The following is a 26276-nucleotide window of genomic DNA, read 5'->3' as shown; positions in this document are numbered from 1 at the left end:
TTGATATTACCTATATTTTTGTCATAATGTAGAAAAAAATAGTTTACTGCAGTGTGAGCTGCTCTGTATTGTATACTTAAACAGACTGGCCAGTATAAGTGACAGAGTATGGAGTAACAAGCGAGAGACTGGTGAAGCCATACTGTAAATTTACCTTCAGCATCCACACACTTTAAAGAAAACCTCTTTGCAAAGCTGTCTATTGTATTAAAGGATTAAACAAATGGCAGAAGGTAACAGCGATGATAAGTAATCTGGTTCTAAATTACTTAACAAGATAAACTGAAAAAAGTAGTTTTTCGAAATGGGTAATCTGTCAAAGGTTGTGTGGTTAAAAATATCCTTCATAACTAAACTAAAATCATAGAATATTGCCCAAATTATCTAACTTTATGTTTCATCAAAGTAATGATGCAGAAACAAAATGTTAATTTATCTCATTTAATGTATCTACATGACTCAAAGCAAAGTTGTGGCAAGTTATTAGTTGAAATTTGTGGTTGAAGCAACACTCTTTTCATTGTTATGTATAGACAAAAACTTAATATTAACCAGATGAGGCTGAAGACAATGAACACTGAGCAAGGACAGGTGAATTGTAAACTGGAGTAAAAATATAAGCCTTTCAATGTAAGTTTTCATTGTGAAAAATGTTACAATCTAAAAAAAGCAAAACTTTGGCTACATTTTAGATTATTGATCAGAATTCCAGACATTTTTTAATTTGTAAGTAGCCTAAATAGCAAAATAAATACAATTTATGTTTACCCTGATACACAATTATCAGCTTATTTCTTTTCAGTGTTAATGTCAATAGCACTGGAGATGCTGGGAAATGGTAACTGAGATCTAGTAGACTGACTGCTAAAGAAAGTTCAGATATGCTTAAGCTCTTTGTTTTCATATATTAACTCAAAATAGGCATAAAAACCCAGGTGTGACCTAGAGTGCAAAAACTTGATCTTCAAAATCTTCATAAGGTTTATTAGTATTAAAGAGGGCTTTAGGACTCCTAAAAGTGTTGAGCAAATGCATCATTCTGAAATAATTGTCTAAGTTATCATTGTGCCACCAGTGCATCAATTTATCTTTTGTTTTTCATTACTGGTTTCTGATTTAAAAAAAAACAAGTATAACTACTTATTTCAATGTTTACGCGTTTGTTTTCTTTTTGTTTGTTTTTTCCTGCATTGCTGCTTAAAAAAGGAAGGGGGCGTTCTCCGTTGCAATTAGCTACTAGCAACGCCTCTGGAGATATACATACATATATATATATATAAATAATATTCATAATAAAATACACTTATGTTTACACAGCTGATTTATAGCCAACCATCTTAGTCAGTCGCCATTTTTAAATTTCAAACAGCTTTTCTGCTTCGCTTTTCTGGCCGCCGTGTGTCAACACATCCTCTTGGCTGCTCAGTCGCGGTGTAACGGAGTGTAAATGACATTGCAGCCAGGAAAGGGGTAGTAGGATGTTAGGCTAACAACGCAGTTTACAGGCTGCTATGGGCCTTACAGTGACCTGACAGCCGAAGTCGCCAGTTCCTGTTGTTCAGCCTGCATATAACGACCGGTGAGAAGATGATACAGAGGTAAGAACCGGTTGCGTTTCTGAAGAAGACTGTTCGAGCTACCTCGCTGCGTTAACTTGGCGGAGGAAGACACTGAAGCTAGGTCTGAACGAGGAGGACGTTGTCTCACAACACACTGTAGCCCGCAGCTGTGATAAATAACAGCTCTATCTTAGCTGAGGATCTAAATGTACCATGTCTCCACCGTATTAAATTAGTTGCAGCGTCGGCAGAGCGAATGAGGTTGTGCTAGCGGGCTACTTTATTACGTGCACGAACGGTAAGTGTGAAAAGACACCGTGTCTAAACGATGGGTCACACTGAAAAAGATAAGTTGTTTGATTAACTGAGGAATATTTTCCCTGATATTGTTGTTACTCAGATTTAGTTCAATCTTTTAGCGAATAATTAACAGTTTACAGCTGCACTCAGTGTGCTTGAAAGGCCTCCGAAAGCTGACCATGGTCGGGCTTTTCTCGTCTTAGCTTCATATAAAAAATGCCTTTTGCACCTTTGGGAAAAGCTTTATTTCTCACATCAGATCACAGAAACACTTGTTAAAACTACCAAGCTGACCTTTAAGTAAAATCATCCAGACCGTTTTTTCACATCAATATGGGATGGTCAATTTTACTATTTGTTTTGGTATTTACTTGGAACTTGTTGTTACACTCACAAAACAATAATGACATCACGTTAAGCAACTAATCAAGAGTTCTTTAGAGCGCATTTGTTTGTGGCAGATTAACTGTTTATTTTAACGCAAATTCCTAAACACAGTGTTCTAGTTAAAAATAAAAATAGGGTAAAATTCAAATAGAAGCGGAACTATGTTATTTTAAACTGTGTAGTACTTAAGTTTGCAATACTTTGCAAAAAGCATTATTATCATGTAACAGTCTATTGTGTTTGTGGTGATTTTGAGGAGGTATATTCTCTGATGGCAGAATCAGTCTTTCGCTCCTGTGCTGTACATCAGTATATCATTCAGATAACACATATTGTCCTTAACTTGGACATCATCTTTCTCTCTGACATGACCTTCAACCCTCCAACCACAGTGTTATCAAACTTACGTCTGCACAGGTTTAGACTACAGACTCATAAAACATGTTGAATGATCATTATCATAGATCTTCAATCATTTTAAACCACTTTGTTATAAAACAAGAAAAAATGCTTTAGTTTGGTTAATACAGCCGATAAGGATGAGGTTCTTCCCAACATCATCTCCCCACCTGCTACTCCCCCCACATTCCCAGTAGCAGGTGGGGATCACCTGCTCCTTCAACAAAAAAACAAAAAAAAGACAGGCAGACAGACGTAGAATTAGCCAAATCTGAGTAGTTTACAACAAAGTGTGTCTACCTGCTTCCTATACCACCACTGTTGCTGTCAACATCAGCTAGATACAGAGAGAAAAAAATAAATTAAGTCACTCTTCAGCCAGAAAGAGAGGTTAAAGCATAATGACATCAGATTGGATTCTGTGCTGCAGTCAGAGGTGGATAGTAATGATTTATATTTACAACAGTATTACTTGGAGTTGTTTTACTTGTTTGTTGTTTTTCTTATGCTTGAATAATAATATTTTTGAAGTAACCACAGTTTTTGCCTTCTCCATCAGCTTCTCTTTACCGTGCTTTAAAATTATGACTATTTAAAGCAGGATACTAATTTTACAACTGGAATATGCACAGAAACCATTTAGAAGTGAAATTCAAATATAAATATGAGCTTTTTTTGTCTGGGTACAAAAGTCGATGGTTGTCATTGTCAGCTTATTTATTTCAGGTCTTCTATCCACATCATCAGAGCTCTCGCTCAAATGCAGTAAGATAAAATCTTGTGTTTGAAAGGTTTAGCTATTTGCAATTTAACTATTTGAGAGTACATGTTTGATTTTATATATATATAAAAAAGCTCACTTCTTCCATGCAGCTCACTATGTAACAGAATTAGCTTTTTGTTTGATATTCCTGATATCCAGTAGCATAATTCTATACGTCATTATTTATGTAGCTCTGTTTTTGTTGTTGCCTAAAAGTAAACACAGGCCTAGATAGTTGTTTTAAGCTTCAGTTTGTGAGTAATAGACATCTCTTTTAGAATATGATTGCATTTAAAGGTGTTAGCTATTTGTGGTTGTAAAAGTCTTGTTGTATACACTAAGTTTTTGTCAGTTTTATTAAGATCAATCCCACAAGGTGAATAAGTGAGTCTTCTCCCTAATTCTGATTTTTATCTGACCCCTTTTGTTTTTTTCCAAGAGTTCTCACTAACCATCTCTATCAGCCTTGAAGCCTGTTAGCATTTGATGATGGATCTCAGAGAAACCTCAAAGTAAACTATGATATCAACATACAAATGGGCACTAATAATTCAGTAAGAGAATCAATGCTTCACTGCTTCTCCCTCAGAAGAATGCTCAGCCTTGTTTCAGCTTAAAGACAGAGAGAATATCTTTCTGACTTTATTTCCTGTCTTCTAAATTCCCTTTCCTCACCAGGTCAAAGGCAGTTTCCTGGGCTTGTGTGTTTGCTGTTGTTGAGTGACTTGAATATGTGAATCTGCAGATGTCGATTGATGTCCAGGCTCTGATCATAAGGCGGATGGATGTTTAAGAAGAGCTCTTCCTTGTTCATCTGTAAGACAATTTATACTATTTGCTTGTTTATAAAATGTATTCAAGTGAGGGACTTTGTGCTTGCCAATAATCTATGTTCCTAAGCTTCATACCTCATCCCTCTGTGTTCGGCAGCCAAGTTTTAGATCTGCTGACGCCAACAATGTTTTGGAAGTTTGACTTGCACACATCCTCTCATCTGGAGGCTTTGCTAGACAAGGAGGATGTCACCCTCACTGAGCTCATGGACGAGGAAGACGTGCTGCAGGAGTGCAAGGCCCAAAACAGGAGGTATATTTATTGATTCCCTATATGCATTAGCACTCGAAAGTGACTTTTAAGCTGACATTTTCTGCCTCTGCTGTCTTGAGCATATTGTTCTGTGATGGATTCACAGACTCCTCCAGTTCTTCTGCCAGGACCAATGCATGCAAGAGCTAGTTCGTTTGATTACAACAGAACCCCCTGCTGGCGCAGAAGAGACCAAGCGCTTCAAGTGAGTGTTTTTATGTGAAGCAGGGAAAAGCAAAGTTTTTCTGGCTGTACATAGTAATGTATTGCTTACCTGCCTCTTTATCCTAGAGTTTATTAGTGTTGAATAAAAAAAATATCACACCGCTAAACTTTTCACACACATTTAAAAAGGCAAAATAGTTCAAATTAATCAAAGTCATATTTATTTAAGCATACCTTGTGCACTAAAGTGCTCAATGTGCTGATTGATTGATTTTGCTCAAAAATTTTTTTCAGGTATCCAAACATAGCATGTGAGCTGCTGACATGTGATGTAGGGATGATCAATGATAAGCTTGGCAATGAGGAGCCTCTGCTTGAAAATCTGTATGCTTTCCTGGAGCAACCATCCCCTCTTAACCCCCTACTGGCCTCCTTCTTCAGCAAGACAATTGGGAATCTAATAGCACGGAAGACTGAGCAGGTAATACACACACTCCTGCTGCAACAATAATGCAGATAATCATAGGCAGAGATGGCTACATTCTGTGTCCCTGTGATTGAATTCAGATTGGATTTAAATGAAAATGCTCACAGGGAGATTAACAGTCACCTGGATGGCTTTAAAGTTTTGCCGCTGTTGAAATGTGAACATCCAGATGGGCCAGCCTTCAAATTATTTTTCATTTTAAAAGCCAAGGTCTGCTTGGTAAACTATCCAGCAGTTCCAAAAAATAAAACATTGTTAAAGAAACTGTTGAATAAAATGTCGTATTTCACATGGAGATTTGTGAAATCTCCATGAAATCTACATGAATAAATTTACTTTAGAAATCACTGTTTACTGCATTGGCTATAAAACCTTTTCACATTTTGGCACATTACAACCACACAATTTCTTATATCTTATTACGATTTTATAAGATAGTTCAAGTCACGCATAACTTCAAGGATATGCCGCTTGCAACTTTGCACATCTAAACTAAGTTTCTTGAAAAGGCAGCTGGAAGTTGAATCTCCTCCACACTCACCCATTTCTGACAAGTTTTCTTTTAGGTGGTGCTAAATACAAACGGTTAGTACAGTTGGGGGAAAAAATAAAAACTATATAGATTTTTCCTGCCATCTTGCAATCATGCAATAGTTTGTTATAATCTATTAGGTTCTCAAGTTGTAAAAGCCTTTTTCAGAGGCTTTTACAACTGCACCATTGTGTGTTTCTTGAAAATGCTGGGTGCAATGCAGCTTTAAGGACCAATGCAGCATGTTAATTTTTTATGTGCTTAGAGCAGCTCTGCACATCTGTACATCATCAAAATGTTGTCACATCAGTTTGTTTGATGCCTGTGCTGTGCAGGTCATCAGTTTCCTGCGAAAAAAGGAAGGATTCCTTTCATTGGTCCTGAAGCATATAGATACGTCTGCCATGATGGATGTGCTGCTACGCCTTATCAGCTGTGTGGAGCCACCTCCGCTTCGGCTCGAGACCCTCACTGTAAGCAAAGTTTCCTGTTATCAAATAATGTTTTGAATCCAAATATTTTCTGCTGTGTCATTCATTGCAATATTTGCCCTTATTAGTGGTTGAATGAACAGAAACTGGCCCAGAGACTCATAGAGCTCATTCACCCTGAGAGAGATGAAGAGGTAGATGAGAAAAGTTGTTTTATTTTATTTTTTTCTTTTGAGTAAAAGTTAAAATAGGTTTTTTGGGAAAGCAAAACGTTAAAAGGTTAATATCTTTGCCTTGTTTTTTTTTCTTTCTTTCTTTGTTCTTTTTCTACTCAGAGGCAGACAAATGCATCTCAGACTCTGTGTGACATCATTCGTCTTAGCAGAGATCAGGCCAGTCAGCTGCAAGAGATTTCCCAGCCCGACCCGCTGCTCACTGTGCTGGAATCGTAAGTCGCAGACTTTTACTCTCACCGACTTGATTGTGGAGATGATGACATGCTCCGGTGTGGTTTTACAGGCAGGAGTGTGTCGAGCAGCTACTTCAGAATATGTTTTCAGGAGAGAGGGCTGAAAGCTGCATTGTCAGTGGGATTCAAGTTCTTCTGACCCTGTTGGAGATCCGTAGGCCAGTGTAAGAGACTCTGATTTCATTTTAAGCATTTTCAGATATTTTCAAATGATTACTTACACTTTAATCTATCTGTACTGATTGTTTCATCTGTGTTTTATGTATTTTTTAAAATTTTGTTTTCATTTATAAACCTGTTTAAACTTCCAAATTTATGACAGGGTGGATGGTGTCATGGATGCTCAGGGGTTTGAGAGAAGTTACACCGTTAACAGCAGCATTTTGTTGGCTATTCAACCACACCTAATACACTTTCACCAGCTACTTCTGGAACCACCTAAGGTACAGAAACACAGAAAAGATCATTCATAGGTCTTTCAGGTATCGAAAAACATTCACGCTATGTATAGGATCTGAAAGTCTCTGCTGTTTATGCATGTTATAGCGAGATCCTATGCTGACTACTCTGGGTGTGCTGGAGGAACCGCTGGGGAACACACGCCTGCATGTGGCCAGACTCGTGGCCTCTCTGCTTTACACCAGCTCTGCCAGCCACACAGTCGTAGCTCAGGAGCTCTGCAGGCTCAATACCATGGATCTCCTTCTGGTGAGACACATTGTAGTTGCACAGTATTTTCAAATTGTGGAGATTGAGCATGAACTGCTAGGAGGGTCTTGTAGTTTGATGACCTCCAGTAAAATCACAAGGCTTTAACGGCTTCATGACTTATACACAAACATTTTTAATAAAAGTAACTGATCTGGTTGCTTCTGTTTAAAACAGAAAACCTACAATTATCCCTGTTCCTTCTAAATTACATTATGACATTTAGACTAATGTTATATACACAACACCTATTTGTTGTTGTTTTGATCTAGGTATATAGACCCAAACAAAAACTATGGAATAAACAATTCATGAATTTAGTAGTAGTTTTTAGTTGCTTATTGGGCAGAATGTTATGACTTCAGTATCATGGTTCAAACGTGCCACAGTTGAACAAATACTTTGAATCGATGAATTAATTTGTCTGTGACAATTTAAATAGAAATGAAAAAGGCTCATTCAGTTAATTTACCCCACCCACTTTACTTTAATGAGTAAAGCAGCAGGCAAATGACATTTTGGAACCCTGTGCTATGAAATAATTTGATAAAATGAATACTGATCAAAGAAATGTATGTATATCTTCTTATGACTATAACCAGTCATTCCTAATGGGGAAAGATCTGCATTCAATTTCAAGTTGAGTTCTTATTTGTATTGTTCCAAATTACAACAAATGGCTAAGGAAGGAACTTTTTCTTTAAAAAAACAAAACAAACGAGTCTAATCAAATGGTCACATTTTGTTCATATACTGTGTAATATAAGCCAAGTGTATTTGTGTTGCACATTTCAGCAACAAGGTCATTCAAAGTGATTAAAAACAACACAATAAACAAAGGCAGGTGTAAAATGTCTGCCCTTTTTAGGACTTGTTCTTTAAGTACAACTGGAACAACTTCCTGCACCTTCAAGTGGAGCTTTGTGTTGCTGCCATCGTCCGGCCATGTGCCCATGAAATGAGGCTGCAGCCTGACTTCAGTTCCCAGGATAAATCCAACCCTTCTCCAGATGCACCTCAAGAGCAGAATATAAGTGAGGCCCCAACCTCTGAACCTTCAGTCACCTCTGAAAACGCTGCCCACAACTTAATGGTGACTCATGTAAGTCTCTTTGTTTCCAGATATATTTTAGTCAACCTAAGTGACATGACCTTTTTTGAGTTTTATTACCTAAATGTTTCTTTCTCTTGAAAGTTGTTCCAACACTGCCACCTTATCCAAAGGATTCTGGAGGCCTGGGAGGAGAATGATAAAATCCAGTAAGGACCTTTGGCATCGTAATCAAATTTAGCATCACAAGCATAAAACCAGATTTTAAAAGTATAATGTCTTTGGTCAGGTCAGAAGGTGGCATGAGAAGAGGATACATGGGACATTTGACAAGGATTGCCAATACTGTGGTGCACAACCTGGATAAAGGCCCAGTTCACACTCAAATCAGTAACCTTATCGCAGGTACGATTGATAGTAATGGAAACAAAGCTTTAATTGTAAACATTCACGCAGAAATGTTAAAATTATTTGTTCTCTTGGATGCAGAGCTGCCAGAGGACTACAGAGGGCGCTGGGAAACCTTTGTGGAACAAACACTGTCAGAAACCAATAGAAAAAACACCATAGACCTAGTAAGTTTGACAGTATATAGTAGCTGGTTTTATTAAAATACAGAAAGTTAAATTATCCATGTCGATGCGTTTAGGTTGGAAGTGGAAACCCTCGATCTTCTTCAGAGGATGACATGGAGAGCCCTTTCCCTAAAGAGCTGACAATGCAGCAGGTATATATGAATGAGCTGACTAAATATTCTGGTTTTGTTTCACGATCCATTGTGCCCTGATTGTTGTGGTTTTGTCTTTAAGGCCTTTTCAGACTATCAGATCCAGCAAATGACTGCTAACTTTGTAGATCAGTTTGGCTTTAATGACGATGAGTTCACTGATCATGACGACAACATTGGGTAAATGAACTGACCCTGTTCTCTTTGCTCCAATCAGCTCAGTAGTTTCTGTGCTGACAGGGTGATTCTTTATCATTTCAGTGCAACGTTTGACCGGATTGCTGAGATCAATATCAACATTGATGCAGTCCATGACACCGTGAGTGTATTTATATCGTTCATACCTTTTGATCTTTCTTGCTTTTTTTTTTAAACTTCTTGGGATCAAAGAGAATACTTACTCCTGATACTGTATTGAAAATGCAGGCCAACACAGCTGTGTTTGAGGCCTGTTCTAAGGAAAGGATTCAACCCTTTGATGATGATGAAGAAGACATATGGGAGGAAAAAGAAATCAACTATGCAACACAAACAAAGTCAAGAAACAGGTTGATAGAATTCTCTATTAATTTCAGTACAATGCTTGATATTTGCGTTCCCTTAGCCACAAACATAATAGTGTTTTATAATGGTTAAATAAAATATTTATAAATTTGGAGTGAAAGAAAAAATTACACAAAACTCTGTGTGGTGGAAAACTGATTCTACACTTTACCTTCAACACACCATCTCCTCTAGTTCATCATTCTGTAGAGATGCTTTTCTTCTGCTAGTCCATGTTGAGGAGAAGACAGATGGAGATGCTACATGTAAAGCCCCTGGAAAAAAAATAGTGTTTTGTCAAATTTATATTTGCAAACAAAGATAAAATCTTGCGTATTTTTTGCCTCCAGTTATTTGCTATTTTGTGGTGATGAATCACATAAAATTCACTCGAAAGGCATTGAAGTTTGGTGTTGTAAACTTGCAAAATAGGAAAACCTTCAAATACGTTATTCTAAATACAAAATTTCTGTACTAGCTTGCATAGACATATTAAAGTGTATAGCTTTGTTTTTGATAAGGTTCGGTGGCTCCCCTTCCTCCCAAAGCCAAGCAGCCAGTCAGACGTGTGAGAGGACAGCAGCTTCCAGCACCGATGCTCCTGACAGACCTGCAGACTCTGATTCTGAGGAGGAAGACAATAAAGATGACTTTGATCCGTTTTCAAGCCAGGGCCAGACAGGTGCACCTCCAAGTAAGATATATGTACATGTTGCAATATTTGTACAGTATACCATAGTATCAGTTAGTGTCTTCTACATTTTTTTATTTTTTATTTTGTCAGGTTCTGACTGGGTTGCAGACTTTGGAGACGTGAACTCCACAGCTCCTGCGGCTGGAACAGCGTTTTCCCCCTGGGACGCTCCGGTCTCCCAGCCAGCTGCAACAGAGACAGAAGATAAAGGGTGGGCCAAGTTCACAGATTTTCAGCCTTTCTGTTGGTGAGTTTCCCCAGTTTAAAATATAGTTGGAGTATTTTTTTTTAAATGCCTTCATTTTGCTTCTCACCTGTACTGAATTATTAATTTCACGTTAGCCTTTAAATCTGAAAAAATATTGTGTCATTAATTTTGGCAAGTTAGAATAATTTAGTGTCAACAATTGTTTTGCGATATCACAGACTGGCACCAGTAATATTAGTTCCCTCACCTTAGTGATAACTGATTTGTCTTTTCATCTATTGGTATTCATAAATTTTGCTGTTAAAAAATTTACTTTGCTTTACAAATATATGCACTGCAACAAGGTTATGAATGACACAAATTGACTCTAAATTTTACATTTTGTCTGAGTTATCATGCATGTAAGTTGGGCTTTTATGTTTGTATGATTAAATGTCCAGCAGCTCTGAAACGGGCCCCAGATGCAGCTCTCCTGTGGACTCGGACCTCAGTGGTTCAGACAGCACCAAACCAAACCCCAACCGTGAGTTGATGCAGAATGGCTGTTCAAATGATAAATTGAGTTATATAATTCCTGACAGGTACTTGGCATGTGCAGCCCTTTTTATAACTATGCATGTGATTATGCACTTACTGGCTCCACCATTACAGCATTCTAAGCACCATTTGCACAACCACATAACATCATGCAAATGCACGATGCTAAGAAACTTCATCTCAACTCTTTATTGATTGCTACATGTATCGAAAAATCTTCAGACAGAGTTTTTTTTTTTTTTTTGTCTTTCCTTTGCAGCATGTGTGTGGAGTGCTTGTGTGGCAAGAAAAGCTCCTCTTGTGGCATCGGACACTTCCTCCTCCAGCAGCTCAGACAGCGATGAAGAGGAAGGAAAAACAGAGTCCACTTCCAGTGAGACGGTTACCACGGAGACCATCACCACAGGTGCAGGGAAAGAGACTATCCGGCTGACTGTGGATGCCAAAAATGAGAGGGCAGTCTTCACAAGGTACTCATTCTCATGCACAGAGAAGAAGCAGCTGCTCTGTCTGGTGTGGCCACCTTGTCTTGCTGTTTTCCACCGGGAGTCTTTTTTTTGCCCTCTATTCTAAAATTTATTTTCTTCACAATTTTTACCTCTTAATCCTCCCTGTTATCATTCTCCTACCTTGTGTCCCCTCCTTTCTCGTGCCCCCTTCGTTCCAGAGTTTTCCGACCTGCATTCAAACGGTATGTTGTAGGTGCCTGTGCGACGTATGGAATGTCGTCCTGATGGATTTAAAATGCTCTTATTTGCTCGTTGCATTTCCCAGGATGTGAAGTAATATTTTCATTTTGCCATTCTTGTTAATTCTAACTCACAAAGAACATGCACTAACCTACAACCTTTTATCCAGGACACTTCTTATTTGAGGATTTCTCCACAACATGAAGCTTACTGCTGGAAGAGATTATGAGATTGTATTTGACTTATGAACTTTGTGTTTTTGTGTAGAGCTGCATACAACTAACAGTCTGTTAGATAGCATGCTATTAGCAAAGTGCCACCATTTCAGTTGATTGACATTTTAACAGATTGGCTCATTAGGAAATGACTAACAGTGCACCAAAGAGCATGCTACAATTCATTAGATGCTACTTTAAACTAAAGAACATCAACACACACTCTCTCCAAGCTGATTTACTGATTATTTTGAGCCCTGTGTGTGTTGCACAATTACTTTGGTGGATGTACAGGTTGCTATGAGCGCATTAGGGACAAAATGCCCAGAGAAGATGATAAATACATTCTTTTCCACATTTTTTGACATCACAATTGCATACCTTAATGTATTTTGTGTGATAGACTAACAAAATAGTGCATTATTGTGAATCAAAAGAAATTACGTAGGTTTTTATTACATTTTAAAAATCTCAATCCAAGCAGTGTAGCAATCCTTCAAAGACACATGCATCCATCTAAACAGGCCGTGTTGCTGTCCTTCATGATGTGTAAATATTGTAAGGAAAAAAAAAATCATCTGGTCTTTCTGGTATAACTGCTCCAAAAGATGCTTTTGCAAAATATTGTTTTAGATGAATTGAATCAATAGCACAGCATACTTTTAGGTTTTTTTCTTCTTTTTTTTTTTAGTTATAAAAGTTCTGAAAGCTGTGTATCATTTTCTTTCCATGTCACAATTACACACTACTTTTGTTAGTCTGTGACATTAAATCCCAATAAAGCATCTTCAAGTTTTATGGTTTTTAAATGGGAAAATATGAAGCTTTCTTTTTTGACAGTGTTTTGATCTTTTTTTTTATTTCACTTACTCACAGTTTTTTTTTTTTTTTTTTTTTTTTTTTTTGTTTCCAGTGAAGGAGATAAGGTGCCTATAGATGGACTATCAATCAAGGAAAAAGACAAAGAAGATGAAAAAGAAAAGCAACATGGAAATGGTTCCGGCACAGTTACCGCCAGTCCAACCAACCAGTCGGCCACAGTCACACAGTGAGTGTTTGCTCTTTGCTTGGGTGTTAAGTATACACATTTCTCAGGGAGAGGTGAGGTCAACAAACACAAGGTTACGTAGAGCCGCTCAGGTATGTCAGCCTGACTCATCCTTGTCTCTTCTTAAAAAAACAATCAGTGGAAATATTAATCAGTTTATAGTCTTGAGTCCTGATCTGTGCTTTGTTCTGATGTTGGAAATCCAGCTTTGAGGTATTTATCATCTGGAATAAATAGGAACAATGTGCTCTATGCATCCTTATATCTAATGAGAGTTTTTAGCATTTTATCAGCATCTACATTGAGTCTGTGGTCACGGTAGCAGCCGTCCTCTCTGTTTGAAAACAGCTTCTATTATGTTGTGCAAACCGATTGGTGCTGCTCAGGGAAACTCAGCGATGCACCGATTCGTGGGAAAACAGTCCTTCAGAAACCGGAGTGGTGCATAGTTCCATAATCAGTAATCAGTAATGTTTGTCTTAATGGATGAATTATCGTGTGTAATTGAATCACTTCGGTCTGGCCACATTTCTTGGCTGCATTTTGCTTACCATAAAGGAGAAATTACAGTACTTATAGCATGGCTTTTTCAAAAGTAAAAGCTTAACTTAGCATGTTGTCTTAATATGTGGAATACTTAAAAATCACATTTCCTAAAATGGTTTTTAAGTCAATTGTAATTGGTAAGACAGATTCACAAGATTAAATTTGTTTTAGTTTCTTAACTTTCACAAAAACTCTGCCATACAAACAGTGTGAGATTTTTATCTTATTTAGTTTGACCTCCTGACCCATATTGTCATGAAAAGGCAAGCATTGAGTATTCTTTGTTTACACTCAAAGGTTGATGTAAAACGTGATCTGCCTGTTGTTCCCATTGTAAAGACAAATTGAACATGTTGCTTTAGTAGATTAGATTTTTAATTGTCTTTGTTACTGCAACAAAATTGCAGTGGTTCCCTCTGTGTTAAAGAAAAATTGAAAGTAACAGTATTTTTTTTAAAATCAGAAACATGCTTATTTATGGTTTATGCAAATATTTTTGCCATTTTTTGGACCTGATCGGACCAAAGTAATCAAAATAAATTATTGGAATGTGTGTGCCTCCTGATTTTAGTAGGACTAATGACAAGTAATGACACATTAGTTAAGCATGTCATTACTTTGCTCGGCCTCCCTGTCCAAATTATGGATTAATTAAAAGAACTGGCCTCTTTGCAAAGCAGTTTTATTCCACAACATAAAGGAAAACCACAAATAAAAATTAAAAAAATCATTTCATTCATTTTTTTTCTCTTCTTGTTGGTGCAAAGTTTCAGGAGTTTAAATGTTTCTTTTTAGAAACTTCCATGTCATAAGCCAGCAGCACATTAGAAAAAATATTTTCTAATTCATGTTCCCTCTGCTTTTTGTGTTGCAGAGAGATGCAGTCCCCTGCTAATGGACCGGCCTAGCAACGCAGCACAGGCCTACTTTTTCCACCTTTTTGTTCAACGCGCAACCATGCCCCCTTTTTTGCTTCCATTAGCAGAACCCCAATACCCTTTTGTTGTCTGAAGACATGTAAGTGAATAAAGATAGTCTGTTCTGGGGTCAAACAGCATTCATGCTGGAACGTAGGCATCCACTCATGGGTAGTATTGATGTCTCATATGCGTCTTCATGACATAATTACAACTAAAGAGCTTCGAGGAGGCGACTTGGGTACTGTAGAGCATTTCATTGTGCCACAGAGCCAAATTCAACTTCTTTTAACTCAGAATCTTAGATTATTTAGTTCGGTCTATTTTTTGCTCTTGAAATCAAGCCACAAAGATTTTTTTTTTCTAGCACAGGATTTGACTGTTTACACTTTAGTAATGAGAGCTACATTGTAATAATCAGCCAATATGCTTGGCTAGTTGCCAGTTTCACCACCTCTGACTTTAGAAAATTAAACGCAGACATTTTATTATAAGAAATGTAATTTTTTTGTTTTTTGCTGCTTCAATTGTTCTCCGTCTGTTTTCATTAGCTGTAATCACTTGAGAAAGAAATGGTATTTGCATTTAGAGTATTGGATTTTGAGAGAATCACAATTCACTTCTGTAAAACCCATAATTTAGAAGTGTGCATGCGTGCGTGTGTGTTTGTGTGTGGTTTGCATACATGTGTTTGTAGGCGTGTGTTTGTGTCGAGCTCTGTCGGAGCGTAATCTCAGGTTTAAGGAGAGGTATGCAGATACAAAGAAAGCACACCTGTGTAACACACACTTACACACGGTTCCATACACACATGTATCAACAACCACATCCACTAACACATGCAAAGAAAAAAAAAAAGCAAAACAAAAAAGAACCCGTGGTGATGATGTGCACATACCCGTTCATACCACCCTTCAGAGGTATTTCAATGTAATATTGTGAATTTTGAACCTGTATTAGGTTGTGGCTATTCTTGGTATAATGTAAACGTAACATAAATGTAAACATTATATATAAACATTATTATATCTATTTTTGGAATAAATCCGGTGTATGGAAATGAGGTTGTTTTGCAGGTTGGAGTGTGCGCGAGTGTATTTATGTGTGCGTGTTCTGTTGAAAGGCAATAACCATGTCTGTTTTTTGTTGACGGGCCAGCATCAGTTCCTGTTTCTTTGCTACTTGCTTCCTATATAGAATCATAGGACTGAGCATGATGTGAATGCATGTTGGTAGTCTGCAGGATGTCTTCCACAAAAATCTTACATAAAAGATGATTCTGGTTATTTACAACTCGAGGTTTTTTTTGTTTTTTGTTTTTTTCATCATCATTTCTCAGTGAAACATTTGCTTTAACTTTTAACTTGAAAGATTTATATAGAGTGGAAAATGAGTTTTTCGGATCTTGAAAGCTCCAAAAAAAGTATTATTTGACCCGCCTTTCCCTTTGGCTATTTTACTAAAAATAAGGTTTTGATCTTTTTTGTCATTTGCCATTTAGTTATTTTGTAATATTGAAATATTGCCTTCTTAAGCTGGACATTTCATTCCCGTCGCTGGGTGTCTCAAATCCCTTTTAACAACTTGCAACTTAAAATAGTATTCTATATTTTACATAGTCTACAGTAAGGAAAAATATCTTATAGTTCAAAATAAATTATATTTTTGGTTTTCTTTCATCATGCATTATAATCAGTAATCATTGATAGCCAATGAGTCACCAAAAAGAAAACAATGGAGTCGAGTAAGACTTTAGAAATTGATGAGATTTAAACATATTTTTCTCACACTTATCCAAATATTTCTTCCAAAAAGTAAACTTATTTGCCATGGCTTAAATACATGAGTAGTAATTTCTGATAAACAGTTGTAGTATAAGTGTATAGGACAAAATTACAATGCATCTGTTGAAAATAGGAATTTGAATTGATAATGAAGCAAAATGACAGGGAGTAGAGGTCATAAGTTTCTTGAAAGCCTTATGAGTGTAACATGTTTCTGATCAGTTGCATACATAAAATGATTCCTCGATCAAGAGAACTGGGAGTGTCTTAGTCTAAATGTTTTATCTCAAAAACAGTTCTTTTAAGATGAGCTCCAGTCCAATGCTTGATAAAACTTTATCAAAGGAATACAAAAGCATGACCTGAGTTGTTGTAAACCAGAATAATTTCTTCAGTTTTTTGTTTTTCCTCTTTCTCAGGGTAGGAGTTGACTTTAATTGCATAAATGTCTCCTGGGTGATTGTCATATTTATTTTTGAAAACAAATCTCTCTTTTTTTTAAAGGGCATGTCTGAGTTGTACTTGAGGTGCCACCTTGTTACTTCCTCCTCAAAGAGGCAGGGGGAGTTGGACTTGAAAAAGCAAACCATGAAGATACTGTAGTTTTTTCTTTGTTTTTTGTTTTTTCCCTTCAATGGTCTCTGCCAAAGTGCTGCTTCCCTCCAGTGGCATAGCTAAGCCTCATATCTGGTTTCTTGCAGTGGTCTTACACATCCAGGTTTATCAAACGCAGCCTCTTTTTGATCCCCCGTCTGTGTTCCCCTTCCCCCCCAAAGTCATACAGTAGAGTTAAGAGCATAAGACGCGCATAGACTGAGTCAAAAAGAAAGTGTTTGAAGAATTGATTACAACTTTTCACTTTTATCTGTCCAGGACTTTTGAGCTGTTTGAAGTTCTCAGAAATTGAGGTTTGCTTTATGTCAGGGTTAAAAACAAATAGCTGTGCACAGGGTCGGAATATTTCAAACCTTCTTTAATCAACGTTAAAAACCACGTCGGACCCAAAGTGTTTGTATGTCTTAGAGTATAACGGGTATGTTGCAATGTGGTAGGATATGGTTCAATTTTGAGTGCCATTAAGTTTGCACATTAGCCTCACTTACCTCCTTGGGTATATGTCCTAAAATTTAATAAAAATAAAAAAAATCTAGAGTTTTTTGGTTGTTTTTTTTTTTTTCAATCTACCCATTATCTAGTATAAACAGTGCCTTGCAAAGTATTCATACTCGCTGATCTTTTTCATTAGCATGTTTTACAAACGTCAGTGTATTTTCCTGGGATTTTATGACAGATGAACATACTTTGTTGAATACTTGTATAGCAGAAAGAAAATTATGCTTACCGTTCTTTTAGCAAAGAAAAATATGAAAATTGTGGAGCGCATTTACATTCAGCGCATCTGAATCTTTACTTTGCAGAACTACTTGTTGCTTCCATTACAGCTGCGTTTTTTGGGGGTGTGTCTCTTATAGCTTTGCACATCTACTGCTGAATTTCTTGTCCATTTTTTTCTCAACAAATTTCAAGTCTAGCCACTGTTTCTCAGCTTTATTTCGGTCTAAACTTAAAGACCTTTTTGCTTTATGTCTTGAGTTGTTGTTTTGTTAGAAGATAAACATCCGCCTCCTCTTCAGCTCTCCCAAAAAGTGTATTCAGATTCATCCATCTTCTTATTTCCTTTGACCAACTTTTCTGTTCCCAACAAAGACAAACATCCACACAGCATGACACTGCCACCACCATAGTTTAAGATGATGATGTTGTGTTCAGTAATAGTTTTCTATCACATCATTTTGAATATTGATCTATGAGTTCAGCTTTTTTCCTCATCTAACCATAGGACTTTGCTCCACATGTTTGTTGTGTGCCCTGTATGTCATGTAGCAAACAAGAAGCAAGACTTTTAACAGTGGCTTTCTTTAAGGCAGCATTTATTGAATTTGCAACTAAGAGCTGTACTAATAGTTGACTTCTCGTAGTTCACAAATTGGAAAAGCCAGTAAAGGAGGATAAGTACAAATGCCTGCTGTGGTTTTCAGATTTGTATAGCATGATAAAAGTTCCAAGAAATATGAACACTTTTGCAAGGCATTATAGTTTGAGGCCATTTTAGAGTTTTTCTTGCACTCTAGCTTATTTTTGAATCTGTTTGTGTATATGTTGGGGAAAGTGATGGCAAAGACAGCCGTGTTGTTAAATGCCTTTTTTTGTAAAGTGAACTGATGCTGGTGTTTTGGGGTTTTTTTCTTTTCTTCTTTATTTTCCTTTGGGAGTTTCGTGTCTGTTACCTGTTGTCTATTTAGCCTGTACATTCAGATATGAACCTAATAAACATGTCAAAAAAAGGAAGAAACTTGAGCGTCCGTTTGTCTCATTCACCTGTTGTAAGATTCATTCACAAAGCAAACAAAGCCAGGATATGGAGAACAGGACTCCCATATTCTTGTTTACTTCAGGCTCAGGTGGATTAGGTTACATCTCATCCACATTTGTGCTACACCCTCATATCATCTCCATCATAAAGCTGCCTCATTTATTTAAAGCAGTGCTTCAAGCCCCTTTCCTGTGCTCCTACACGTCTCGTTTTAGCTATTTTCATCTTGTAATCTTATCTAGATATCATTTGCGGGTCTGTGTCTCCATTCCACTGCTTGTCATCACATTCCTACATAACTTGCACATATACCAAACACACATCAAGCTTCCCCAGTTGCTTCTTTACCCTCTCCTTCTCTCCAGCAGTTTTCCAAAGTTTTTTTTTTTTTGGCAAAACGTTTGCACCATTAGTTTGTCATCTGTACCTGGCTGTTCCATCTGTGAAGCGTCCACTCATGTGAAGCGAGTGGGTGGGGAGGAAGGCGGAGTTGTTTTGTACTTTTATGGGTTGTAGAGAAACCTGCCTGTCTGCTTCGAACAGAGAGAGAAGAGAAGGAGGAGCCTGCTGGGTGTGGAACTCCAGACAAAGGAGACATAAACACACTGACACTGGAGAAGTGGAGCAAAAAAAGGAAAGAGACAGCTGGGAAGCGTCATTTTGCCTGAACTCCAACTATAATTTGGGAAACATCTTGAAGAAGGGATTTATTTGGAGTGTGTGTGAGAGCTGTGGGAGCCTGTTTGCAAGCTGCTGAGGTATGTTTGTGTTGGAGCTGGACTTTACGTATGCTGCCCACAGTGTGCAGAAGTGTGTGGGTTAGTGTGTTTGGGATGGAAAAGTGGGGCTGGCTCAGCAAACAGCTCTGCTCTTAGCTTCACGCCATGGGGGGCTGCCACAGTTACCCCTCGGCTACAAAGGTAGACACCAAGACTCCTCAGACATCTGACATCCACAGTGAGAAACTGTAAGTCTCATTTCTTCTTCTTAACTTCTTTGTTTACATATAAATAAATGTCCTTTCTTATGCGCTCTCTCTTTTTGCTGTTCTCTTGATCTTCTCTAATGAATCCAAATGTTGAACAAACTGAAACTATTACTACTACAGAAACCTAACTACACATGGTTCAGAGGAATGCCCTCCAGACAAAAACTAAATGTCTTTGTGTGTGCGTGTGTGGGTGTGTGTGTGTGTGTTACATATTTGTGTGATGCCATCAGTGATTGTGGGTTTCTCTTACACCAGCAACACATGTTGGTGAATAGATGATGGCTCCTAATTTTCCAGCCTACTGCCTGTGCTAAAGAACATTAACTTCAGTCCTATGGCTGAAGGAAAGGTGACCAGGTGGCCAAAAGCAAGGGTGCAATTTTTTCAAGGGTGGTGGGGGGGGTTCTGTTTACACACAAACATAACATTACGAATGGCCTCTGGGTTCATTGTGCTTGTGTTCGCTAACAACCGGCAGCCAGGAGGCTGGTAATTGAGTTAACACTGTGAAGCTGCAGAAGAGCAGGATGTTAGTATAAGAAGTTCCTGTGGACATTAGAGGAGTTTGGCTTGGATTTGTGCTACTGTGCCACGCATAGCAAATGTTTACATTCTTCACCGTCACTATTCACTGCAGTGCTGTACCTTTAGACAAAAACCTCCTGTTTAAACCATTAAGCAAATTGTCTCTCCCCAGCCACCTTTCTCTCACACATATTTACACCAAACCGGAGGGAGGAGTGAAACCTCATATGGAGAACAGTGTTTTCCTTATCAGAACAGGCAAGGTCACTCTGTGTAAACCTTCAGCTGCTGCGTGTGTGGACATTTGAGTACTGCATTGTTCACTGTACTTAGAAACACTAAAATTTTAAGGGGAACTTTTTCCACATTTTGTCACTTTACAACCACAATCTTGAATATATTTTTGAAGGATTTGATGTAAAAGACCAACACAATGTATTACTGTGAAGTGGAGGAAAGACTAAAACATGGTGTTTACTTTTTTGTCTTACAATGTAGCTTGTATTTATTTAGCTACCATTACTTTGACACCTTTAAATAAATTGAATAAATTGCTATGAGCAGACACTTAATCAAATATAATTTAGGGCTCCTGTATAGTCTAGAAAAGTTATCAGTAGATTGTTTTTGTTTCCCTTCTTTTCTATCTTTTTTTTCTTCCTCCTACCTTCCTGCTCTTCCTCTCTTGTTCTTCCTACCCATCTTGTTGCCTTTAGTAAGTCTTTACAGCATATGTTGTGGTGGGCCTCCTTTCATTCTTAATTTTTTTCAACCTCATTTTCCTTCATCCTTCTTTCCATAATTTCCTTTGGTGTGTTCTTCCTGTGTTTCCTTCCTTGTGTGCATCCTCCTTTTGTTTCACTCCTTACATCCTTATTTTTGTCATTTGTTTTATTCCTCCCTAACCTTGTGTTCCTTCTCTCCCTAATGCGATTTCTTTCCTTTTCATATGCCCTATCTCCTTTTTTACTACCTTTTCTTTGTTACTCGTTTTCAGTTGGCAAATACATTTATTTCAATCCTGCCCACTCCAGAAATATCTCCGACAAATTAGTGGTGAATTTTAATATTTTATATCAATATGAATGTAAAATACCTAAAACCTGGAAAATTAAGTATGTATACTTAATGTATAATTAAGTATTTTTTTGTTTTAACAACCTTTTGAGGACCACAAAATACATCAGATGGGTCAGGGATAAAGGGATGTGCCAGTTCACAGTAGGACGAGGTTAAAAAATATATCTGGAATATCTTAACGTTTTTGAGATCTTGCTGCTCATTTATCTTCTAAAAATGAGTATAATGCAACTGCAAAGAGACCTCTGGTGAGGAAATCAGTTTCAGGGTAACCATAAATCATGCATTCCAAAAACCTCTCCTTTATGAAATTATTTTAGAATGGTCTATTCAAAGTTCAGCCTTAAATCCATACAATCTGTGACATGACTTCAAATGGTAATTTACAGATGCTCTCCATCCAATCTGAGTTTGAGACACACTTTTTGGATTATTATTGGTTAAAAAAAATGTATAAAAAGGATTTGGAAAATGTTAAAAAATTCCCCACTAATGTTTCAGGGAAAAGTGTTGACTCTCAACAGAGCAGTCAAACCTACCAACCTGTTTTAAATAGTCAAATCACGTTGCCATGTTTGACTTTCCCGAATACGTTGGCATTTGCATAAAGCATTCCCTGCAGACACTCCAAAAATGTCCCAATATCATTCTAAACACATGTAACTGGGAATGTATTACATTCATGGTACATTTGCACCATGCAAAGCCTCACAGCTTTACTCCAGCCACTTATTTTCTCTGCAGCACTGACCACTGCAGCAGTCGACCTCATTAACAGTAATTACCTCAGCCCTGATTTGATTGGCTTTATTGCATTAACTGCTGAAGTATTGCTGTTTTTGCAGTATTTTATTATGTTTTTCCTGATGTGTGAGCCAGCAACAAAAGGCTCAAGACAGACGAGTGCATTATCTCCAAACTGCAATAGGAATAATTAATCCACCAGCCCATTGGTTGTTTTATGGGCCTGTATTTTCCCATTCTGCAGTCTTTCTAATTTTGCTCCTTCGCTTCATTAACTTTATGCTGTCTTCCCAAGCGGAATCAACAACAATAACCAGGAGGAGTGTCCGTATCTGCAGCGGCAAAATGCTTGCCAGAGGATCACAGACGCCAACATGTTTGCCCTCATATCATTGCCGCCTGGCATGGACAAAGCAGAGTGGCTGGCCAGCAACAGTGAGTATCAGCTGATGTTTGGGATTCACAATAGATGTCAGGAAAAACATGGCTATTGGTATTCATGTCTGTTGTGTTTCAGCTGTGGCTTTTTTCAAGCACATAAACCTGTTCTCCAGCGCTCTGTCAGAGTTCTGCACTCCCAGCTCCTGTCCAACTGCCTGTGGACCAGACAACATGTAAGTTACTGAGCATCACACTGCTGCCATGTAGGGTGGCTAAAGGTGAAAACTGCATGGTAAGGCATATACAAAGACAGTTATGTTCAAATTCCAGAGGTTTTAAGGACAAGATAATAGCAACAAAAAAAGAGTAGAAATAAATAGCTATGTAAAAAAATAAATGAAAGAAGAAAAAACATTTTCAAATTTATCTTCAACTATAACTATACAGATAAAGGGAATATCTGCCTCCTTATAGTACATGTCTATTTTTTCTTAAAGTGAATGTTTTATTCTTTATAAGAATCAAAAAGTGTAAAGCATTCTACCTTGTTCGCATTACGATTGAACAGGATTTATTTAAATACCAGAGAGTTAAAGATAGTAGCGTCTACTGGCTCCAACATCTGCACAGTGATTTATGTTGTTTGTTGTGGTTGTGAATATTCTCTGGGGACATAAAAATGAACCATGTGCATATAAAATGACCAGAACAAAATAGTTTAATAAAAGGTATCTAGAAAAAAGTTCTGTAAGCTCTTATGGGGTGATAAAAAAAAAAAAGCTTTAATCACAACAAAGCAACCCCAAGTGTTTTAATCTGACATTAAATAGTCTAATTGTCCAAAAACAACACTTGAAATGTGATCTAGGGAACAAATGCCTGGATTTAGACATCTTCACCACAGCAGAGGTCTGAACTGAATAGAGTATTTAGATACTGTGTAGCTTAGCACCATTTCAATGGGAAGAAGGAACCATCTGACACAATATGTCACTTCCTCATGAGGGTCTTTACTCCCGTCTCCAGTGTCTACTTTTGGACTGATGACCATGGCAGGAAACTGAAATGCTCTGCTCCACTTTACTTTGACTATGCCATGTCATACATTCAAGAGCTTCTGACTGATGAAGATGTGTTCCCCACTAAAGCAGGTAGCTCGCACTGATATCTTTATGTTGCTCTGCCACACATCTTCATGCGGGTGGAAATTAAAATCCTTGGTTCTTTTCTTTACTTCAGGTGCAACGTTTCCAACAGGATTCATCTTCCTAGTCCAGAAGGTCTTCCTGCTACTTTTAAGGACCCTGGCTCACATTTACTGGTCTCACTACAGTGAGGTGCTTGCTCTGGACATGCACCCACACCTCAACACTCTTTTCTCCCACCTGACTCTTTTCTGCCAGCAGCACTCGCTGCTGGAGCCTGAAGACATGAAGCCTCTGCAGGACCTTATTAACGCTCTGGAACGGCACAGATGAAACACTCAAATTTCCCTGCTATTGCTTATTTATTGGTTTCAGTCTGTAATATCAGACTCTTCTTTGTAGAGCTCCAATTTGTGTCATAGCTTAGTTTTTTTTAAAGACAAGTCTGGAAGATGTAAAATGCCAAGATGATATAAGAGTTATGCTTCCAGTTGGGAGCTCAGTTATTCAGTTATTGTCTTTTTTTTTTATCTTTAAATCTATATTGCATGTTGGTTTTTAGCATAACTTTGCATTATTTTATTGTCGTCATCTGTACCTTGTTTCATGTAAGATTCTACTTAAATGTTACTTCAAGAATTAATCGTGGCCAGCCAAATGGAGATGTTGCTGTACTAGGATTCTTGAGGTCCTAAAAGAGTGAAGAGTGGATGGAGTTACTATAAACGTTCATCTCTGCAGATTAACATTTTGCTCAATCTTTGTATAAAAAATTTGTGAGAAAAGATTGTGACACGATGAGTGACTGAATGCTTTTTATTAAAAGTAATTTTTATGTGAAATTCTGGAATTATAACAGTTTGGTGTTGTAAACTGGAGGATACCAGATTTTTTTTCTGCTCCCTTTTTGTTTCTTTAATTTCAGATTTTGGATTTTAGCATAAAAACAATTCATCCGTCTTTTATGTGACTGTGCACAAACCACTTTATCCTAGGTTTATTGAGACATTTCAGTATCCAATCCTGATTCATTAGCAAGATCCCATAAAATGAAATAGAAATTTCTTTATTGGCCCACAATGGGAACATTTTTCAAGCCCTTATCAACTTTTTCAACAATTATTTCAATCTTTTGTGCTGGAGCTTAAAGAAATGGAAACACAATTGTGTATTTTTCAAATTATTTGTGACCATTATCCATATTATTACCCCCATCTGTGCCACTAACAAAAAAAAAAATAAGGATTTAGAAAAAAAAAAAAATTAAAAGAAATAAATCTTGTAAAATAAACTTGGTTAGCATAACTCCAAGTTAAAGACATTTATATTGTATATCTTATCTGTTGTAAATTGTTATTCATAGACTAACTGTTTACCACAGATAAGATGTTGATTGCTTGCATGAACTGAGTTTATTTATTTTTTTTAAATACCTCAAAGGAATGCAAAATAAAAGAAATGTGACTTCTGGAAACCAATTATTGTCATCATATCAAAGAGAGAAAAGCTAAAGTTCACTGTACTTAACGTTCTCGGTCAGCACATCTTAACCCAGTAGATTTGGAGAATGGTGGAATGCAAATTTCATATAATGAATGTGCAGTCTGCTGCAATTTCTTGATTCAGTCATGCAATATGGAGTCTCAATAATTGTTGCACCTTGATGAATTTGTACCATGAAGAAATAAATCAGTCACAAAGGGAAAAGGAGCAACAGCAAAGTATACCTATTAAAGAGGCCAGTAAGTGTATTAGCTAATACCTCGTTCCAAATGACCCTTTGCAATGTAATTATTACATACATCAATGTTGTAAGCTGTGCAATACTACCAGGGATCTTATAATTTTAGTATTTTTAATTCATTTACTGCAGCCTTTTTAAAAATGTAATGTACCACTTTCTAACAGTATAACAATTTTAGTTGTAACTATGGTGTGTGGTTTCTTTTTTACATATAATTCTTGCAGTTGATCATCCTACCAATAGAAATGCATCAGTTTTCTTTTCTAACTAACAATATATATTTTAATCACAACCCTTTCAAACACATGGAAAATTATTTTAAAAAATATTGCAAAAAAAGTGAACATGAACATGATTGCTCTTTTAACAATAAAATACAAGACTTTGGTTTTAGATGGTCATCTTGTAATTTCTTATATCACCACTAAGGGGCGATCAAAACCATACAGCTGCAACCTCCAAAACGAGCCATTGCTGAAATTGATTATTTAAACCGAGCAGCATTACCCATGGCAAAAATTGAGACAATCAATTACATTTTAACAACATATTTTTAAGAAATGCCACCTATCATTCTGGTGTCATCATGAATTAATTTCTGCATGTTCTGTTTGGTTCTGCTGCACTGAGCACTCATTATCTACTTCTATCCAATATGTTTGACTTAAGCAACATAATTGCTATTTTACTCTGGAGTCCATGTCACAATGTGACGTTCACTGGAGTGATTCACCTTATGGTGTTGACGTTTGTTAACAGCCCTGGTAAAGGTATGTAATAGTTTTACAATTAATTCATATTTTTTTGGCAGCTGGCATACCATCAATTTAAGTTAGAAAAAAAAAATCTAATTTTTAATTTATTTCTCCACAAAGTAGCCCCAACAATCAGAGCAACCAGAATTTCTGTTCACTTTTAGTGGCCTGACTTTCTGTGACATAGAGAGCATTTCTTTTAGCCATTGGTCACAAGTCAATCAGTGTAGTAACTCATTTAGCAATCCATTTTTTTTCTTTACCTCCTCAATCAATAATAGCTACATTTCAA

At 37.2% G+C, this 26276-nt stretch overlaps 2 protein-coding genes across 12 annotated transcripts; both read left to right on the top strand.

Moving 5' to 3' along the window:
* Positions 1 to 1355: 1355 nt before the first annotated feature.
* On the top strand, positions 1356 to 18598 carry ppp6r2b (protein phosphatase 6, regulatory subunit 2b). 11 transcript variants are annotated; one of them, XM_044124667.1, is made up of 27 exons: positions 1357 to 1598; positions 3848 to 3962; positions 4087 to 4224; positions 4339 to 4494; positions 4601 to 4699; positions 4954 to 5140; positions 6014 to 6151; positions 6238 to 6303; positions 6445 to 6557; positions 6629 to 6742; positions 6901 to 7021; positions 7125 to 7286; positions 8155 to 8388; positions 8482 to 8546; positions 8627 to 8742; positions 8827 to 8912; positions 8987 to 9064; positions 9147 to 9244; positions 9326 to 9383; positions 9491 to 9612; positions 10129 to 10301; positions 10392 to 10548; positions 10950 to 11032; positions 11306 to 11516; positions 11714 to 11737; positions 12864 to 12998; positions 14419 to 18598. In XM_044124667.1, exons 4-27 carry the CDS (start codon positions 4367 to 4369, stop codon positions 14450 to 14452), a joined length of 2802 nt encoding a protein of 933 aa, XP_043980602.1. In that variant the 5' UTR covers positions 1357 to 1598; positions 3848 to 3962; positions 4087 to 4224; positions 4339 to 4366; the 3' UTR covers positions 14453 to 18598. The 11 variants fall into 11 exon arrangements, with proteins under 11 accessions (XP_043980611.1, XP_043980602.1, XP_043980601.1 ...); XM_044124676.1 differs by lacking the exon at positions 3848 to 3962 and having other exon boundaries at positions 1356 to 1598; positions 10156 to 10301; XM_044124666.1 differs by lacking the exon at positions 3848 to 3962 and having other exon boundaries at positions 4154 to 4224.
* Positions 18599 to 19166: 568 nt separating this feature from the next.
* On the top strand, positions 19167 to 24327 carry LOC122835527 (MOB kinase activator 2). The gene is made up of 5 exons (XM_044124664.1): positions 19167 to 19586; positions 22255 to 22394; positions 22477 to 22573; positions 23367 to 23491; positions 23580 to 24327. Exons 1-5 carry the CDS (start codon positions 19504 to 19506, stop codon positions 23816 to 23818), a joined length of 684 nt encoding a protein of 227 aa, XP_043980599.1. The 5' UTR covers positions 19167 to 19503; the 3' UTR covers positions 23819 to 24327.
* Positions 24328 to 26276: the final 1949 nt, after the last annotated feature.

Source organism: Gambusia affinis, linkage group LG08 (genome assembly GCF_019740435.1).
Source record: "Gambusia affinis linkage group LG08, SWU_Gaff_1.0, whole genome shotgun sequence".
Taxonomy (NCBI): domain Eukaryota; kingdom Metazoa; phylum Chordata; class Actinopteri; order Cyprinodontiformes; family Poeciliidae; genus Gambusia; species Gambusia affinis.
This window is presented reverse-complemented; position numbering and strand designations above follow the sequence as displayed.

What these genes read in the sequence shown, in the direction of transcription:
- ppp6r2b (XM_044124666.1), top strand. Translation starts at nt 4,367, where the DNA reads ATGTTTTGGAAGTTTGACTTGCACACATCCTCTCATCTGGAGGCTTTG. An exon ending in ATACCATGGATCTCCTTCTG is followed by an intron (nt 7,287 to 8,154) that starts GTGAGACACATT and finishes TGCCCTTTTTAG; the next exon opens with GACTTGTTCTTTAAGTACAA. An exon ending in GAGGAGAATGATAAAATCCA is followed by an intron (nt 8,547 to 8,626) that starts GTAAGGACCTTT and finishes GTCTTTGGTCAG; the next exon opens with GTCAGAAGGTGGCATGAGAA.
- LOC122835527 (XM_044124664.1), top strand. Translation starts at nt 19,504, where the DNA reads ATGGGGGGCTGCCACAGTTACCCCTCGGCTACAAAGGTAGACACCAAG. An exon ending in GACATCCACAGTGAGAAACT is followed by an intron (nt 19,587 to 22,254) that starts GTAAGTCTCATT and finishes TGTCTTCCCAAG; the next exon opens with CGGAATCAACAACAATAACC. An exon ending in AGAGTGGCTGGCCAGCAACA is followed by an intron (nt 22,395 to 22,476) that starts GTGAGTATCAGC and finishes GTTGTGTTTCAG; the next exon opens with CTGTGGCTTTTTTCAAGCAC.